This window comes from Pinus tabuliformis, chromosome 4_2 (genome assembly GCF_031772625.1).
Source record: "Pinus tabuliformis cultivar Carrire ecotype Pingquan chromosome 4_2, CPIR1, whole genome shotgun sequence".
Classification (NCBI taxonomy): Eukaryota; Viridiplantae; Streptophyta; class Pinopsida; order Pinales; family Pinaceae; genus Pinus; species Pinus tabuliformis.
The window spans coordinates 1,038,417,205-1,038,436,125 of NC_142304.1; the positions used below are offsets into that span (position 1 = coordinate 1,038,417,205).

The 18,921-nt window shown below is 39.6% G+C and overlaps 1 protein-coding gene across 1 annotated transcript; it reads right to left on the reverse strand.

The window, feature by feature from the left end:
* Positions 1-15,087: 15,087 nt before the first annotated feature.
* On the reverse strand, positions 15,088-17,895 carry LOC149173160 (uncharacterized). The gene is made up of 2 exons (XM_089424524.1): positions 17,418-17,895; positions 15,088-17,257 (listed from the first exon to the last, which is right to left on the reverse strand). The coding sequence occupies exon 2, from the start codon at positions 17,231-17,233 to the stop codon at positions 15,734-15,736; it is 1,500 nt and encodes a 499-aa protein (XP_089280650.1). The 5' UTR covers positions 17,234-17,257; positions 17,418-17,895; the 3' UTR covers positions 15,088-15,733.
* Positions 17,896-18,921: the final 1,026 nt, after the last annotated feature.

The window sequence follows — 18,921 nt, forward strand, 5'->3', positions numbered from 1 at the left end:
CATGGGGTGTCCATTGTATCTGATGGATGGACAAATGTAAAAGGCAAGATATTGATAAGTGTTCTTGTTGTGTATGTTAGTGGTGCCATCTTCATTTCAGCATATGATTACTCAGAGAAGTTCAAGACCGGCATCAACATTGCAGAAACATTACTTGAAACAATTGGACATATTGGGCCATACAATGTCATCCAAGTCATCACGAATAATGCTGCTAATTGTAAGGTAGCGGGAGCAATTATTAAGGATAAATACCCCAACATATTTTGGTCTGGGTGGTTTGGTTCACACAATGAACCTTTTGATGCATGATATTATTAAGAACAAAAACCATACAAATGGATTGGTGATTTGTACAAGAGAGGCAAACAAATGGTGAAATTTATTACAAATCATAGCAATACCCATGGGCTTTTTCGCAATCACTCAAGATTGGAGTTGTTGAAGATTGCGAAGACTAGATTTGCTAGCTATTACCTCACCTTCAGGCGCCTTTTGAAGGTAAGAGAGTCATTGGCTAGCATGATATCAAGTCCACACTGGTAGGTATTATTAAAGGACAGGGCTACAAATGCAGCTGACAAGCAAGGTTTGAACAGGTGGAGGTGACCGCTCTTGATGGTCTATTTTGGGCATGTGTGAGGCAAGTATTGCAATTCACCAAGCCCATTTATAGCATGATTCGTTTTGCAAATACAAATAAACCAGTGATTTGGGAGGTGTATGAGTAGATGGATACCATGTTGGGGCAAATAAAAGATATTGTTCAGGAAGATGATCCCAACTTGTATACATTGATTCACAATTGCGTGTGTACATAGTAGAATAAACTTAATGTTCCACTACATGCCTTGGCGTATATCCTTATGCCAAAATACTACTCTCCATCTTGGTTGGACCAACCTGCACCTGGGAGAGGGGTTAGGATCAAACGCCATACAGATCCAAAGGTATCTAAAGGATATATGGAAGCATTAGACAAGTTGGTACCTGACAAGGAGGAGTGTGCTAATCTGCGTCTTGAATTAGGCAGCTACTTCAATTGCACTGGTTTGTTTGGTTCTTTGCATGCAATGGAAGATAGAGACAGATTTGATGCTCTCACATGGTGGGAAGCTGTTAAAATTGGCAACTAGGGCCAAACTCCATGTGGGTCATCTTATTTATGGCAGCTGATATTTTTCCTGGATCCATCTCATCGAGAGGTGTAGGATTGATCTAAAGATCATCCGATTCCGATAAGTATTCATGGAGTTATGAATTTATTTGCATTATATGACAATTCGTCAAGGCCGGCCAGCAACCAAATAAACCCCACATGTGCTCAACGTTTTAGTATAAATAGAGGTGGCCTTCAAGTCATTTCAACACACTTGGGATCTCTTCCTCTCTCTACTTGTCTTTGGGTTTTAGTAGGAGGAGAGATCCTAAGGAATAACGTTGCCCTGATCCAGAGGGTAGAAAGCTGGAACTGTTGGAAAAGTTGGAACTGCCGAAAAAACCGGAAAAGTCAGAAAAGCCGAAACTGCCGAAAAAGCTGGAACTGCCAGAAAAGCCGGAAAAGTCGGAACTGTTGGAAAAGCCGGAAAAGCTGGAACTGCCAGAAAAGCCGGAAATACTGGAAACGCTGGGACTGCCGAAAAAGCTGGAACTACCAGAAAAGCCGGAAAAGCCGGAACTGCCGAAAAAGCCAAAACTGTCGAAAAAGCCGAAACTGTTGGGATTGCTGGGCCTGCCGGAACTGTCGAGAACAACCGGAACTATCGAAACTACTGGGAACAGCCGAAACTGCCAGAATTGCCGAAAACTACCGAAACAACTGGAGCATCTGTCTCCGAAGGAGAGCAGCATGCAAGGGACAACTAACTAACATTGGGACTGTTGTATGGTACTTAGCAACAAATACACGAAGCATGCAATGTTACAGCTAGTATGCAAAGGACAACTAGCATGCAACAACAAGCATGCTAGGAACAACAAGCAAGCAAGGGACAACAAGCAAGCAAGGTGCAGCCAACACATAGCTCAGGATGGCAACATGGTGCAACAATGGCACATAATGCAGTACAGTGATGGGTACAGTCATGATTAATGAACCGTGATGAGATGCAGCATAGTGATGATGGGTGCAGCATGGTGCAGCGCGGTGAGGTGCAACATGATGACGAAATGCAACACAATGATAAGTGAAGGAGTCATCTTGGAGAATTAGTTGAAGCAGCATGTCTTCAACTGATCTCATGTATCATCTTCTTAGAGATGATCTATGCTCTTATCTAGATAAGTCAAAGTGTTGACTTCTGTTGTAAATGTACTATCTCTCTCTCTCTCTCTCTACTGAAATATTGAAGAACATATAAGAAGAATTGATCAAGGGTTTCCCCACATTGGGGTTTGTCCCTGGCTAGCGCCACATCTTATGTCCTCTTGTCTTGGCATGTCTTCTGCAATTTATGTTTATGTTCTATCTGCAGTTTACTTTAATGTTGATGTGATTGCTAATCTGGAAAAGATATGGAGCTAACTGTGAAAATTGAAATAAATTGCTCTAAGCATAGAACATACATAAAATTAACATGGTATCAGCGCTGAGGTGAAGACAATGCCCAAGCAAGAGTGAAAGAGCAATCACTGAAGACAGTTGGGAAAGGACAAAAGGATCAGTGGATTCCTCATCCTTCTTCAAATTCACCAAGGGTGAAGTCGAAGCATAGAATATTATCAGAATGGCGCAGCGGAATATGGCCTACCTAAAGATCATTTCATTGGAAGACCGGATCTTAGGGTGGAAGGAAAGGCAAATAACTAGTTCGGCCATTATGCAAAGGAGTGTCCGAATGGCAGGGACACATCACTTGATGATGATAACAATCATTCCAGGGACATCTTCAATGATCAAAGGAATGACAGGTAATGCAGGTCATCAAGGAAATGGCCGACTCTTCATAGAAAGCAAGGAACCCCAGGTATGAAGAATCAAATGTTGTTTCTGATAAGATAAAGAAGCGTTATCTTGTATTGGCCCTCTCCTTCAATTTCTTTGGGAATCTGGCTTATAGATTGTAGCAAATTAGAGAGTGCACTCTCTAATTTGGTAGAGATGGAAACAATCGTGGGATTAGACTTGGAGCCGATGCCACCTATCCCGGAAAGGGTGTAGGAAATGTTAACTCTCAATTGAATAAGGGTAACTTGATTCATTTACAGAATCTATTTTATGTACCTGATCGCAAGAAGAACTTGGTGTCCATCTCGGAAATGGAAGTCAAAGGTTTCATGGTGGCATTCATCAATAGAAAGGTACGTGTTAAAAAATATAATTTTCAAAGATGCTTTTTCTCATGGGTTCAGGGTTGGCAATTTGTATCAAGTTGCAGGATGTTCCATTGGGGATCATCTCAATTGACATATCGCATCTATAACACCAGAGGTCTACCTATGGGGCCCTACGCGATGTGAGTCAGATGATGATAGGGATGCCTAAATTCAAGAAGAGCATGAAGGTACATGTCTGAGATGTACTGAAAGAAAATCTTATAAGAGAACCATTCCCCTCATGCAGCAGGTCCACAGGTTTGGAACAACCCGAGGAGTTTGAGATTCATGATCGGGAATCTCATGTATACAGGTGGAAGAAAGCCCTCTATGGCTTGAAGAAAAACACCCTAGGCGTAATATGAGAGGATTGATAGTTGTCTGATGAAGCTGAAATTCACTAGGAGTGAAACCGATCCAAACCATTACCCAAAGGTTGTGGATGATAGACCTCTCATACTGGCACCTTATGAGGATGACCTATTTCTGACAAGTGTAGAGCCTCTCATTTGCAGAAGTAAGAGGGAGTTGGATTTTGGATGTGGAATGATAAATTGCAAGCCTGTGACTACCTCGAGGATCTTAACTTTCAGAAGTTATATGGTAGTGATGTCGAACCAGATTTGGGAAATGCCTCTGAGTTTCATAAACTCATTTGCGTTAATGTTCTTGGTGAACTTCCATCCGGACATATGTTTTGCAGTTAGCATGGTGAGCTCATATTTGGTTGAGCCTCACTGGATTGGTGCCAAGAATATTTTGAGATATCTTCGGGGCACAATCTCTCATGGATTGAGATACACTCCCGGAAATATGAAACTGCATGATTATTCGAACGCTGACTAGGCAGGCAATGTGGAGGATCACTAGATCACTTCTCAGTGTTGGTTATCTTTGGATTTTGCTTCGATATCATGGATGAGCAGGAAGCAGAAGTCGGTTGCTATAAGCACCACCGACACCGAATACATAGCTACGAGTATGATCTCGTGTGAAGCTGCATGGTTGCAGAAGCTCTTAAGTGAGCTATTTGTACACATGATGAATACAACTATGATTCTTTGTGACAACCAGAGGGGGGATTCGATTATTGAGGAATCCCGTATTCGAGATTGCTCCAGCAGATAGACATCAGATACTGCCTTATCTGCGATATGGTAAGTTGATGAGCGATGAGGCTCCATCGCATTGAGACTGATGTACAGGTCGCAGACATTTTCTCAAAGCCCCAGGGAAAGGTCAAATCTGTGACTTTTCCAAACAACTTGAAGTCGTTGAGAGAACTTCTTATAAGGGTCCTGCATGTTGCATGCATTGAGCTCTGGGAGCTCTGGGGGGCTTGGGGTACTTACTGGAGCAACATACAACCACTTGGCGACTCACCCTCCCCTGGTGGTGTGCTATGAACAGGATGATTAGTTCTTTTGTGGGCCGGGATGATTAGTTCTCCCGTGGAAACTGTGGAACAGGATGATTAGTTCTCCTGTGGGCCAGGATGATTAGTTCTCCCGTGGCAACTGTGGAACAGGATGATTAGTTCTCCTGTGGGCCAGGATGATTTGTTCTCCGTGGCGACTATGGAACAGAATGATTAGTTCCCCTGTGGGCCAGGATGATTTGTTCTCCATGGCGACTGTGGAACAGGATGATTAGTTCTCCTGTGGGCCAGGATGATTAGTTCTCCGTGGCATCCACTGATAGGATGATTCATTCTCCTGTGGATAGGATGATTAGTTCTCCTGTCAAAGCATCCTACCCATGCAGTCTGGGACTCATGGCAAGTACCTCTCATCTGATCAATGAGCAGGGAAATGAGGATAGGGACCATAGTAGTACTATCGATGGACGCATCGTTGTACCTACCGTACTCCCTATGCTAGGATGACCTCCATTGACCTGGGATCAATGAAACTGATCTAGGATCAGTATGAGTGGTTTGAGACACTCTATTGTGATATTGATTTGGGATCAATAAAACCGACTTCGGGTCAGTAAGAGTGATGTGACACACTCTCTTCAGATGAAACTGACTTCGGGTCAGTAGAGAATGGTATGAGACCTCGATCAATTCTTCTTCTTCATGGTTCAGCAGAGCAGAGCAGAGCAACGCAGAGCAGAGCTCAACAGATCAAAGCAGAGCAGAGCAGAGTAGTGCAGGGCACTGATAGCAGATATAGTACAGTCAGACATATGGATCAATGGATGGAATTCTCCCTAGTTGAGAGGGAGTGTTAAAATTGGCAACTAGGGCCAAAATCCATGTGGGTCATCTTATTTATAGCAGCTGATATTTTTCTTGGATCCCTCTCATCGAGAGGTGTAGGATTGATCTAAAGATCATCCGATTCCGATAAGTAGTCATGGAGTTATGAATTTATTTGCGTTATAAGACAATTCGTCAAGGTCGGCCAGCAACCAAATAAACCCCACATGTGCTCAACGTTTTATTATAAATAGAGGTGGCCTTCAAGTCATTTCAACACACTTGGGATCTCTTCCTTTCTCTACTTGTCTTTGGGTTTTAGTAGGAAGAGAGATCCTAAGGAATAACGTTGCCCTGATTCAAAGGGCAGAAACCCAGAACTGTCAGAAAAGTCGAAAAAGTCGAAAAAGCCGGAACTATCGAAAAAGCCAGAACTATCAGAAAAGCCGGAACTGTCGGAAAAGCTGGAAAAGCTAGAACTGCCGGAAAATCTGGAACTGCCGGAAAATCCGAAAAAGCCGGAAAAGCAAGTAAATGTCGAAACTGCCGGAAAATCTAGAACTGCCGGAAAAGCTAGAACAGCCGGAGCTGTCGGAGCTGCCGGAACTGCCTGGAACAACCGGCACTGTCGGAACTACCGGGAACAGCCGGAACTACCAGAACTGTTGGGAACTGCTAGAACAGCCGGAACTACTAGAACTGCTGGGAACTGCCGAAACAGCTGGAGGATTTGTCTCCGAAGGAGAGCAGCATGCAAGGGACAGCTAACTAACATTGGGATAGTTGTATGGTACTTAACAGCAAATACATGAAGCATGCAATGTTACAGCTAGCATGCAATGTTACAGCTAGCATGCAAGGGACAACTAGCATGCAACAACAAGCATGCTAAGAACAACAAGCATGCTAGGAACAACAAGCAAGCAAGGGACAACAAGCAAGCAAGGTGCAACTAACACATAGGTCAGGATGGCAACATGTTGCAGCAATGGCAGATAATGCAGTATAGTGATGGGTACAGTCATGATTAATGAACTGTGATGAGATGCAGCATAGTGATGATGGGTGCAGCATGGTGCAACGCGGTGAGGTGCATGCAACATGATGACAAAATGCAGCACAACGATAGGTGAAGGAGTCAACTTGGAGAATTAGTTGAAGCAGCATGTCTTCAACTGATCTCATGTATCATCTTCTTAGAGATGATCTATGCTCTTATCTAGATAAGTCAAGGTGTTGACTTCTGTTGTAAACGTACTATCTCTCTCTCTCTCTCTGTTGAACTATTGAAGAACATATAAGAAGAATTAATCAAGGGTTTCCCCACATTGGGGTTTGTCCCTGGCTAGCGCCACATCTTGTGTCCTCTTGTCTTGGCTTGTCTTCTGCAATTTATGTTTATGTTCTATCTGCAATTTACTTTAATGCTGATGTGATTGCTAATCTGGAAAAAATATGGAGCTAACTGTGAAAATTGAAATAAATTGCTCTAAGCATAGAACATACCTAAAATTAACAAAAGCATATGGCGGCATGGGACTTTTGCCAAAACTGGCAAAAAAAGTTCTCTCACAGGTTGTAAATACTTCTTCTGCAGAGAGGTGTTGTAGCACCTACATCTCCATACATAATTTGAGAAAAACAGTCAATGAAAACCAGGCAGAAAGCTTGGTTTATGTGCACTACAACTTGAGGCTGTTGAGCCATTATTATGATCGGGCTTATGAGGATCCAACATATAAAATTTAGGAAAACCACTCAGAGAACCATAATTTGGAGGATGGCACTATACATCTTGAAAAATTGGAAGCAGAACTTTTGAGAGATGATGATGAAGCAACAACAACCATGCCACCCCCACCATCCAGTAGCAGTGTCAGTGCTCGAGTTCCAACATCTTTTCCTTTGTTGCTGCCACCTCCATCTACATCCTCACGTGGAGGGCATGTGCCTTCTGGTTCTGGTCGTGCGACTGTGCAGGAGGAGACTCCTAGAAGACCACCAATACCACGGTCCCCTGCTCAGAAATTAGACATTTCTCGTGGCAGCAAGAGGAAGCTATAGATAATAGATTTACTTGTCTTTTCTAGTTTCTAGTAGTTTTTATTATTGTTGACTCTTTCATATTTATTATGATATTTTTTGTAAACAATATATGACAGTTTAAGTTTGAAAAAGGCAATTATAACTCATTGGTAATGAATTATGAATATGATGCTTCATGAAAGTTGAAAGTTGTTTCATTTCATGTCATGTTAAATATTCTTTGTTGTAATGGTTACACTTAGCTTACAAGTAAACTTTGGTGATCAACTATGATAAATGTTATATATTGAATTTTGAAAGCTTGAAACTTTAAGATTGATGAATCATGGGACTCAATATGTTGTATGTTACTAACTTGTGGACATGATTGATGAAGATGATAACTTCTAGACTAAGTCACCTGACACGGGGATTCGGGACACGTAGGATTCGGGATTCGTGGTGTCGGATTCGGGACACGCTGACCCCCGGAACAGGACACGTTATATATTATTTTATTAAAAAAATATATATATATATATATAAATTTATAATATATATATATATATATATATATATACATTAAAAATTAGATATTAGCATATTTCTTATACAAATTTTAATTTATATTGATTTCTCAACAATCTGAAGCTTCTTCAGGTAATGTATGTTGGTTTATCTAGATTTGTGTGCAAGCAAAATCTTGCTTAGCTTGCATGTCTGATGTCCTTCATATATTTCTGTATGGAACATGAGGGTGCCAAATTTGTTAACCATTAATCACATAATTTCAATATAAAAGTTGCCAATATTTATTGAGTTGCAGATGGGTGCCTGAAATTTTTTCTACCGAGACTCATTTATGGTTTAATCTAGTCAATTGGCAGAAGTTATTGCTTTGACCCACTTACCCAAAGTTTTGTATCTGTTCAAATTCATTAACTTCTAGTTAATTGGCAGAAGTTATTGTTTTGCCCTGCTTACTCAAAGGATAGTATCTGCTCAGATTCTTTAACTTCTGATATGCATTTTTATCTGTTGTCCCGCATGTTATCTTCTTATTGATATTTGATTTCAATCCATCCACTACAGATTCTCATGGAAACTGTTTTTGATGGCCCGCTTCAATGCCCGAATTCTGTTAGTTTCAACTTGCTGATTATCTTGCATCCTTTGTAGCATTATCCTATCTCTATGGTCTCTTCCTTTTAGCTCCTGTAATGACTGATATGGGCCAGACATATCCATCAAAATCTGTTCAGGATGCATTGTCACATTTCCCTTTGTTTCTCTTTAGCATTTGCTTTACTTTCATATTTCCTACCTCAACCATTTACCTGTTTTATGTTTCATGCTTTTTTTTCATGGGCTGTTTGCAAGGTTGTTATACATTGATGTCTGCTCGTTCTAATCTTCACCAACTTGGTATATAATTATATATATATATATATACCAGTAACTTAGTAAGAGATTAATCGTGGGCTTGCCGGCTTGGTGGTATTCATGCTGGCGGCTGTACACAACTGAAAACGAAAACAGTGAATTGCAAACTAACCTGCAATGCGGTCCTCCTCGCTGCAACTGGTGAATCGGGTTTGCCAAATCGCTGTTTCAGTGTTTCCTTTGCAATTGCGGTCAAATGGGAGACACAACAGCGCTTTTTAACCTAGCAGCAGCCCGAAAAACTAACCGGAAACCAGGACTCGTTCTCAAATTTCGTGACACGTTTTCCCTTTTTCGAACACGCCCTGGACACGACGTGCCCCAAGATGACACGACGAATCCGTGCAGAGTGACACGTGTCAGGACAGAATCGTGTCCGATTCGTCCGATTCGGGATTCGTCCAGGGTTTTGGACGAATCCGGTTTCATAGCTTCTAGATGATTGATGTTATATGGTTCAATCTATGTTTTTATAATTTTTATATCTAATTCATCATTCTCCATGCTTTTGTTGACATATATGCATCAAAATATAAAAATATATATATTATATAAAAAATCGCCCCCAAACCGAGAGCTTCTGAAAATGTCGCTCCCGCTCTCACTCCCTGCTTTCGCTCCCACTCCCATGTAACCTTGTGTAACTTAGGCAAGAGAGCCATACCAACACTCTAACCAAGGTCAAGCATCCACCCAAACAAAGCCATCCATGTGTCCATGAAGCATCACCAAGAGGCCAAGGGACATGGTGCTCTCCTAGGAAAGTGAAAACACTTTTGGAGTAATCCAAAAGAAAACCCTCCCACTTTATGAGAAAATTGTTTTTTCTAGAACCCATCAACCCCCTCTAAAATTGCATCTTGTAACTCCAATGCCTCCACAAAGATAAAAGAACAGTACTCCATCTTGATAGAACATCATATCTACTTTGCAAAAGTACAGGTCTACACAACTCAAAATCGAAGCAATTTGCAACTCACCCTTTGGGTGGTGAACATGCAAGAAGAATACAAGGTAACTTGGTTTATACCATCAAACCAAGCCACTTCCTCTTCCCCTTTGCGAGGAGCTCCAAATGAACAATGACCATTTGTGAAACTAAAGAATCATGACCTTGGATCACTACTTCCGATTGAACTTTGAAATCACTCCAAAAGAGGGAAGACATCAACAATAACCTATGAAAAACTCCACCATCCCTAAAGTTATCATCACAAGCCAAAACCCTCTAGCACCACATCAAGAGCTTCTCAAAACATCCTACAAATATAATCACATCTCCATACAAGACCAAGACAAGTGGATCAGATCCATCAAAGTACAAGATGAAATCTACTCACATCTTAACTTATCAATCCCAAAATATCAAGCTCGAGGGAAAAGGAGCAACAAGAACAAAAGATTCATCGTCAAATGTGAACATGGGAAACCCTCTCATGCACCTCAAAATTGCTAATAACTAAAGTAACAACCTCATCGCGGTCAACTCTCTATATCTGAGAGAATCCAACAACCCTGCCCCTGGTATTCATCAGTACTCCCAACAGTTGCAAGTTCAAAATCAATCATTGATTCCACCACCATAGGTACAATGCAAAAGATCACCAATAGCTTAGCTAGCGTTCCATGAGGACATGTCCCCCAAGCTAGGGGGCATGCCCTTACATTACCCATGCTCTAAGGATGGGGGGACACATGGGGAAACGTTACCCCACATCCCCATTTTGAGGAAACTCAAGGAAACACATGGGAAAACATTTCCCTAGAGTGGGGGATGTGTTTCCCCAAAAGGGGGACATCTAAGCCCCACCTCCCCCAAAAGGGGGATGCCTAGGCACTCCTCCTAGATTTTTTGTCTATCAACCCATGAAGATATAAAAAATGGGATAGAGCTTTGAGGAGTCTAGGACCTTGGTAATTAATGATAATATTAAATTCTTAAAGTAAAAGGATAGTCAATCCATTAAGATTTAAAATAATAATAATAATAAGGGATAGAGCTTCGGGGAATTTAGGACCTTGGTAATTAATGATAATATTAATAATAGAATCTTTTTCCTTAAATTTTTAACATTACCATTGATTGTTTCAGAGGATGCTTGAGAGTGGTTCCAACCTCGTCGGACTTCATATGGAGAAAGTACAATTTCATATCCCATTTAGAATTCAGTAGCCTTACAATTTCTAGAAATTCAGAATTGGCAGGATTGTAGCATTTCCACTAGATTGCACAATAATGAATTTGCATGGGATGAATTGTTATTGTTGGGGACTTATCATTATTATTTTTATATTTTATAATTTTATAGGCGGTGACCCCTATGCTAGAAAACTTGACATCCCCCATCCCCCTGAATTTTCCTAAAATTTTTGGGTGCTCCACATGTCCCCCTTGGGCCTTTCCCTGCACCTGCACCCACACTGCCCTCTGCCCTGTCCCAGAAAATTGGTGGAACATTGAGCTTAGCATCACACTAGCTATCATATCCAGATTCCATAGTCAATCTCTCCAAAAAAGTTCATGTATAACAAATACTGTACGCAAGGGATAACATTGGACAAAAGTACGTGTATAACAAATACTGTCCCCAAGGGATAACACTGGAAACTCCCTCCATCTGCAAAATCACTGAAGCTGCGCAAGGTCCAAGTGTCAGGTTTGGTTGCAAAAGGAAAAAGCTCCAGCGTCCAAACTCCAACCTCCAAGCCTCACAACTCAGATGTAGAGAAAAAAGTGAAGGGCATGATATTTCTCAGAACTTATTATGACTTTCACATTTAAGGTTTTTTATTTTAGTTTAAAGGATTTTTTATCATTTTTTTATGTTTCATACATTGTATGTCGGTTGTTTCTTGCACCAGTCAGAAACAACCAACAGAAACATTTAATGTCTTTTGTGTAATCATCTAAAAACAGGAAACACTCATCAGAAAGTGCTCCTGGCGCATTTTCTATTTTGTATGGATTTTGGCCAGAAATGCCCTGTATTGCTGTTCGTTGTTTCTGGTAATAGGACCTGCAGTAATACGTATCCTCGTCAGTGAAAGAGTGGCCAGACTCAAAAGGGAGTTTGCAGAAGCAAAGAAGAATGCCCCTTCCATTATATTCATTGATGAAATTGCTTACATAAATCCACCTAGTGAGAAGATTAGTGTTGAAGTCGAGAGTTGTACATTACGCTCATGGTTAAACACATTTACACACAATTTTTTGCTCGAATGATGGCCTAAAGTTTTAATATTTTCCATTGTCCCTCGCGTGTTTTCTTGCCTGGTATATAATGATTTTTGAAAATTTACTCTGTACCATATGGTTTAAAGATTCCAAGAGACAGGAATTTCTACTTGTAAGAGGTCAGGGGGTTGGGGTACAAATAACAACCCTGAATATGTGTCCTTATTCTATAGTATATACAGTCAGATTTCTTTCCCCTTCATAATTGTTTTCCTCTATGATAGAGTCCAACATTCTCCACCTTAGCTTTTCAGACATAGTTATTCTTTTGGATTGATGTTCTATTTTACTAGAGCATTTTTTGGAGCTGCAGGATGGCCTCATTGTCCACTCCCCTTATACTCGGAGACACTAGATGCACTCACTCAGGATCCCACTAGGGCAGCTTCGAGTTGGGTCCCATCGACTTTGGTTGGAGATGGATCACCATATATCATGATCTAACAGGGTCTGCCAATTGTGCCACCTATAGGAGCCGGAGACCGAGATGCACCGCATTTTTTTGTTGTCCCATATACTATGAGATCAAAGGACGATAGCATTGCCTATATGGAGAATCTGGAGGATCCCTCCCTACCTTTTTCCAGTATCCTGACCAGAGATGCCTAGCCCTCTTCATCAGGGAGATATTTAGACACAGATCTCAGATTCAGACGATCACATCATACTTTCAGGTTGACCCAACTGAGTGAAGCAACAAACGACAAGTTGAGTTCAAGGGTATTCCCAAAAGTAGAGTAGTCAGACTTCAAGTATCCCCTCAAGCCCCGCCTCCCCTTTGGGAAACCAACCAATACCCTCGAGACTGTTGCGGAGGTGTCGAACATCACATCAGTTCACTCACACTGAAAATGTTAGAGGGTTTAATGTCAGACGGTTCCCAAACAAGGTCACCCCCACCCTCCCACCCGATGGGTTCCTTCCCAACCTCAGTGTGGCAGCCAGACACTTATCCAGAGCACACTCAAAATGTTAGAGGGTTTAATGTCAGACGGTTCCCAAACAAGGTCCCCGCCCCCCACACCCGATGGGTTCCTTCCCAACCTCAGTGTAGCAGCCAGACACTTATCCAGAGCACACTCAAAATGTTAGAGGTTTTAATGTCAGACGGTTCCCAAACAAGGCCCCCCCCACCAGATGGGTTCCTTCCCAACCTCAGCGTGGCAGCCAGACACTTACCCAGAGCCTCTTTCCTTTGGCCTCGGATGTTAAGAGTATCCCTCGCTCCTGCATCCCCCCAGGATCATGTAGCCAGACTCCTCGTTGGATCCAAGGGACTCCGATAGCGAGCCAACACCATTGCCGCCCCCCTCATCCTTGACTATTAGCGTCAAGCATTCTTGATATTATCGACCTCCAGCCCTGGACTTATTCACTTAGCCTTCCACATGATTCAGTTATATACATGTTTATGAGGCTATCCTATTATTGTATGTTCTTTTACTTCATTTCATTCTATCCTTGATTTAGTTTTGGCATTTTTCTAGGTGCTGCACTTGCACTCCCACATTGTACTCATACTGGTTGCATCCTTCAGTCCCATTGACCTATTTATGGTCATTTGTTGGACAATAATAAAATTATCTTACCTCATCTTATCTTACTCCAAGCTTCTAATGTGATTGTTCTGAAAATATTTCTAAAAACTCAGATTATGGATTGCAGAAGCTTAAATTCAATCAATTGATTAAATTGTTGGACATTAATAAAATTATCTTACCTCATCTTATCTTACTCCAAACTTCAAAACTAAGAATTACTCAAGAACTTGATCGTGTGATTCCTTTGCAAGGTTGTTTAACTCTTATGGTTGTTGAAAGCTTATTAATTTTTGTCCATGCTTTTCTCACTTGTATTTAATGACGTAACCTGGTATACTACAATATGTTTTGGAGTTAGCAAAACAAAGAAATTGAATGGTATATTATTCTTAAAGAAGAGAAAGCTCTATAAGTCTCAACGTTAAGGAATATAGCTATGAAAGCATATTTGTGAGACGGATTGCTTTTGTTTTGGAATCTGAGATTACAATGATTTATGGATCATGTGAGTCGAAGAGTTACTTGTATGTAAGCCATACCAGGATACCATCTATGTTGATTCTTTTGATTGTAAAATTTCCTTCCAGTATGATTATTAGAACTATACCAAAATGGCTACTCTTGCGACGTTTGTTTCATTGGTTGGGTGCTCCAATCTTACAATGGAGTCCTACTTAGCAATTTGGTAAGCATGTAACTCTACTTTCTTTATTTTACAGCTATGATCCCTTGGATACTATGTGCTTCTATGTAAAATCAAAGATATTAGGATACCAAATCATGACGAGAAAGAGAGCCCAAGTATTGTATTGGCATTTAACACAGATTACCAAGGAAGACATCATAAAGTGGTTGCGAGTTGAATATGAAGGAATCATCTTTTACCCAAATGCAGACACTATTGCATAAATGCACAAATTCTTGGAATTTCCTTTATAAAATATATAGTCCCATTTATGTCAATGCCAGACAAAGGGATCAAATTTGCATATTGATTCAAACTGCCCTTGAATTCAACACTTCTGCAAAAAAAATAAGTTACATTGCCAAAGAGTTTACATATGCATGACCACTGGTACATAGTAGCATATCACAAAGATCAGCGCTAAGGAAAAGAAAATTTTATCTGCACATGCCACAGATTAGACATGCTACAGAATCACAGACATCCCAAGCCTCAAACAGGCTGCAGAGACTTCCCATGTAAAGAATGTTTATTACTTTGGCAGCACCCTTGTTATACATCTAAACATACCGTGGATGTCCTCCATTAATATATAAACACACTTCTCTGCAAAGTCATTTGCTGCGAACTGAATTTGAAATTGATAAGAACTTTGTCACTGCACATCTTAATAGCATGAATGCTCTCGTCAAAGCTAGCACTCAAATGGCAAGTCTATCCCCACAAATAAATCTACCTTCAATATGAATGTAAAATTATCCCCGAAACCTCCAAATGCTGCTTTTAGAAATTTTCTCACATCACTTACAATAGAAGAAGGCGTTCAGATAGACCATCAAAACTGTCCCTTGGAATTGCAATCTGCCATTATGAAAGAAAGTGATTTTTTTTACACGCAATGAGAAAGCATTGGCAAAAAACATGATGCTGTTTTAATGAGGTAATACAATGCATCACTTATCGTTTCCAATGGCCAAAGTCACCTGATCAGAATTGATAAATCAAATCACATCTGCAGATGTTGTTTGGTTGCCAACAGTGGCTTCTGAATTTCTGCAAACTAGTGTCATCTATGTTGTCATTTTGCATCCTTTTTCAATTTCTGATACACTTATGCTGTTAACGTAGGTATCTGGCCCAAATCAATCTTCCCAGAACTGAAGTAAGCAGGGGGAAGCAAGTTTCCAAAGCTATTTTTCATTGGATTCAATCTGAATATTCTTGCAACTTGAGACTGGATATGCCCAACATTGTCCAACATGCAGATAGCCCCAAAATATTATAAGTCATCTATAATTATCCAAAATCTCGTTTAAAGCCTTAGGTGGAACATGCAGCCTTAACTTTTGATTGTAACCCTTCAGAAGCATGCGATGTAAAAGCTTTTCGGCTTCGTCCTTTCTGCGTGCTTTGATAAGACTTTTCTCAACTATTCTGTAGGTACCAATGTCTGGAATGATATTCATTTCATCCAACTCATTAAACAGATTGAAAGCCTCATCAATATTACCCTGTTTACAAAGTCCACGTATTAGTATGGAGAACATTTCAATGTTAGGAACAATGCACCTTTTCTCCATCTCACGGAAAAACCTCAAGGCATCTTGAGCTCTATCACCTACGCAAAGTCCCTTAAACAGCAATGTATAGGTGCCCACGTCGGGCTTAAAATTATTCTTTAGCATACTTTCAAAAACCTTGCAGGCCTCATTAAGCCGCCTCCTCCGGCAAAGAGCAGCAATGAATCCATGAAGCGTGTGCGCATCGTGTTTGAGGCCTTTCTTGGTCATAGTATCCAGGATTTCTCTTACTTTCTCCAATTTGGCTACAAATAATCGAGTAAGCAGAGCATAGGTCACATTGTCTGGAGGCAAACCCAAGCCTTCCATATATTCACATATCTGAAACACTTGTTCTCTTTTGCGAAACTGGCAGTACTTCCTAATAAGAGTGTTAAAAACAGACGTATTAAGAGGGCATCCATTATTAGCCAATTTTATCACTATGTTAAATGCATGGTCGACTTCTGATCCTTCTCTGCACATAGAATTCACCAGAAATGCGATTGATTCCGGGCAAGGGAAGGCTTTGCGCTTCATGGACTTTTTCAAAAGCCATTGGGCTTGTTTCACTTCACCGCATTTCAACCACCCATCCATTAGAATGCTGTAAGTCATTGAATTGGGAACACACCGATACTTAAGCATTCGATCATATATTTCATTAGCAAGCTTCATCTTCTGGGCTTTGCACAGGACTGTGAGCAAAGCATTGTAGGCAGGAGCAGTGGGCTTGCAGCAGAGCCTCTCCATTCTATGAAACGCCTCCAATGCTCTGTCAGCCATACCTGCATACCCATACAAGCCCATGACGACCACAAATCCTTTGGGCGTGAATGAGCAACCCTCTTGTCTTAACTCCATGATCAATGTCAGCATATCAGTGAGCCTATGAGAATCGGTGAGAATCCTAACCATAATAGCATAGACATCAAGGTTGGGCGCATACGTTGGCTGTCTGACTGCCCACAGTAAAAACCTAAAAGCCAATTTCTCCGACTGAGCAAGTCTCTCAAGCACCCATTTCATGAAAGGATACTTCAATGTCAAATCGAGTTCATCCAGTGCATTCTCTAAATCTGGCGAACTGCCATATTGGTGGATGACCCCATAAATTTTGTCCCAATCCACCTCTTCAAATTCCTCAACAGAATCTGTTTTATCCACCAATTCATTGTTGCGTTTTATCTTTTTCTGCAATTCATCGGGGTGAAGATGGTCCTGCATCTCATTGCCGGGTTGAAGATTATTCTGCACCGTGCAGTAGCGAATGCATGAAGAAACAGAAACAAAGGCAGGTAATGTTGTTTGGGGGAGCTTGTAATGATGATACTGATAACTATATTTCTTATTTAGCAACAGAAATGGAGTTGAAAGGGACTTTGGAGTGGAAAGAATTGCAGCAAAATACCTGGAAATATGTCTGCGTATTGCCACTGCCATTATTGGCTGCTTCACGCCAACTACAGCGTTGCCAGAACCCTACTAAAACCCTGGAATTATTGATTGAACCCTGGAATTGCCTCTTTACAATGTGAGATAAGCTTCCAACATTTAGTTTTATGTGGGCAGCTCTCGTGTGGTCGCTTCCATGGCATTCTGTATGATATGATTTGGACTGATACTACTTAATCTACTTCAAAAACTGATCGAAAGGTTTTGTATACTATTTCTCATGTCCAGTGGCTCATATATGTGAAGTGTTTTAGAGAGCGTTTTTTTGGCTCGCCTCGTTCACCCGTTTCCCAGAAACCATTTCATCAGCATCCTCGAATAAATGTCATGAAAACTTAAATCGTAAAAAAGAACATTCTCATATGGCCGTCATTGAATTGTTCTAACACCTCTGCACCTTTGCCCTAACAAACCTAATTAGCTACCTCCATGTGAGGCTTGAGTGAGGCTTCTAAGGTTTTAAAAATACAAAAATTATTTTAAAATGTCAAATAAGGTACGTTCTTGTTTATTTATCACGTTTTATTGATTTTTAAGAGATATCAAAAATTATTTTAAAATGTCAAATAAGGTACTTTCTTGTTTATTTATCATGTTTTATTGATTTTTAAGAGATATAAATAATTACAGATGTTATATTTAAAAATAATAAAATAATATTTAGATTACAGATTTTTATTTTTATTTTAAATAGATAAAGTAAATTGAAAATAAAATTAAAATTGGTGAATTTTTTTAGTTGAAAAATAACATGTAAAAATAATTCATTTTATTTTGTCTTTGAGGTTTTTGCTTGTGTGGATTATCTTCCGGATACATCGCATTAGGTTTCTTTTTTATCCACGTTTCGAATTCGAACCAGCGACGATATCTTCAGGATGTGAAATATTATTTGAAAAACTGTTCTCAATTTTTCTTCACATATATATAGATGAGATGGTTAGCCCACAGATAATTAGAATTTTTTATTTTTTTTCTATTCTATTATGTTTTAATTTGTTATCTAATTATTATCTTTATTAGGGTTATGGTTATATTAATTTCTTTAGGATTATATTAATTATATTTTTAATTAATTTTATTATTTTAATTTTAATTATTTATTTGTTTTTAATTATTTTCATTGTATTTAATTTAATTAATTAATTATTAACTTTAATTGTTATAATTGTCATATTAGTTTTAATTGTTATTATTTTAATTATCTTTATTTTAATTAATTTTCATTATTTATTTATTTTTAATTATTTTCATTGTATTTATTTTAATTAATTAATTATTAATTATTAATTGTTATAGTTATTAATTTTAATCGTTATTAATTTTAATTGTTATAATTGTTATATTAGTTTTACTTAATTATTGATTTTAATTGTTATAATTATATTTAATTCAATATTCATTTGTTTTTCATTGTATTTCTTTTAATTAATTAATTATTAATTTTAATTGTTATACTT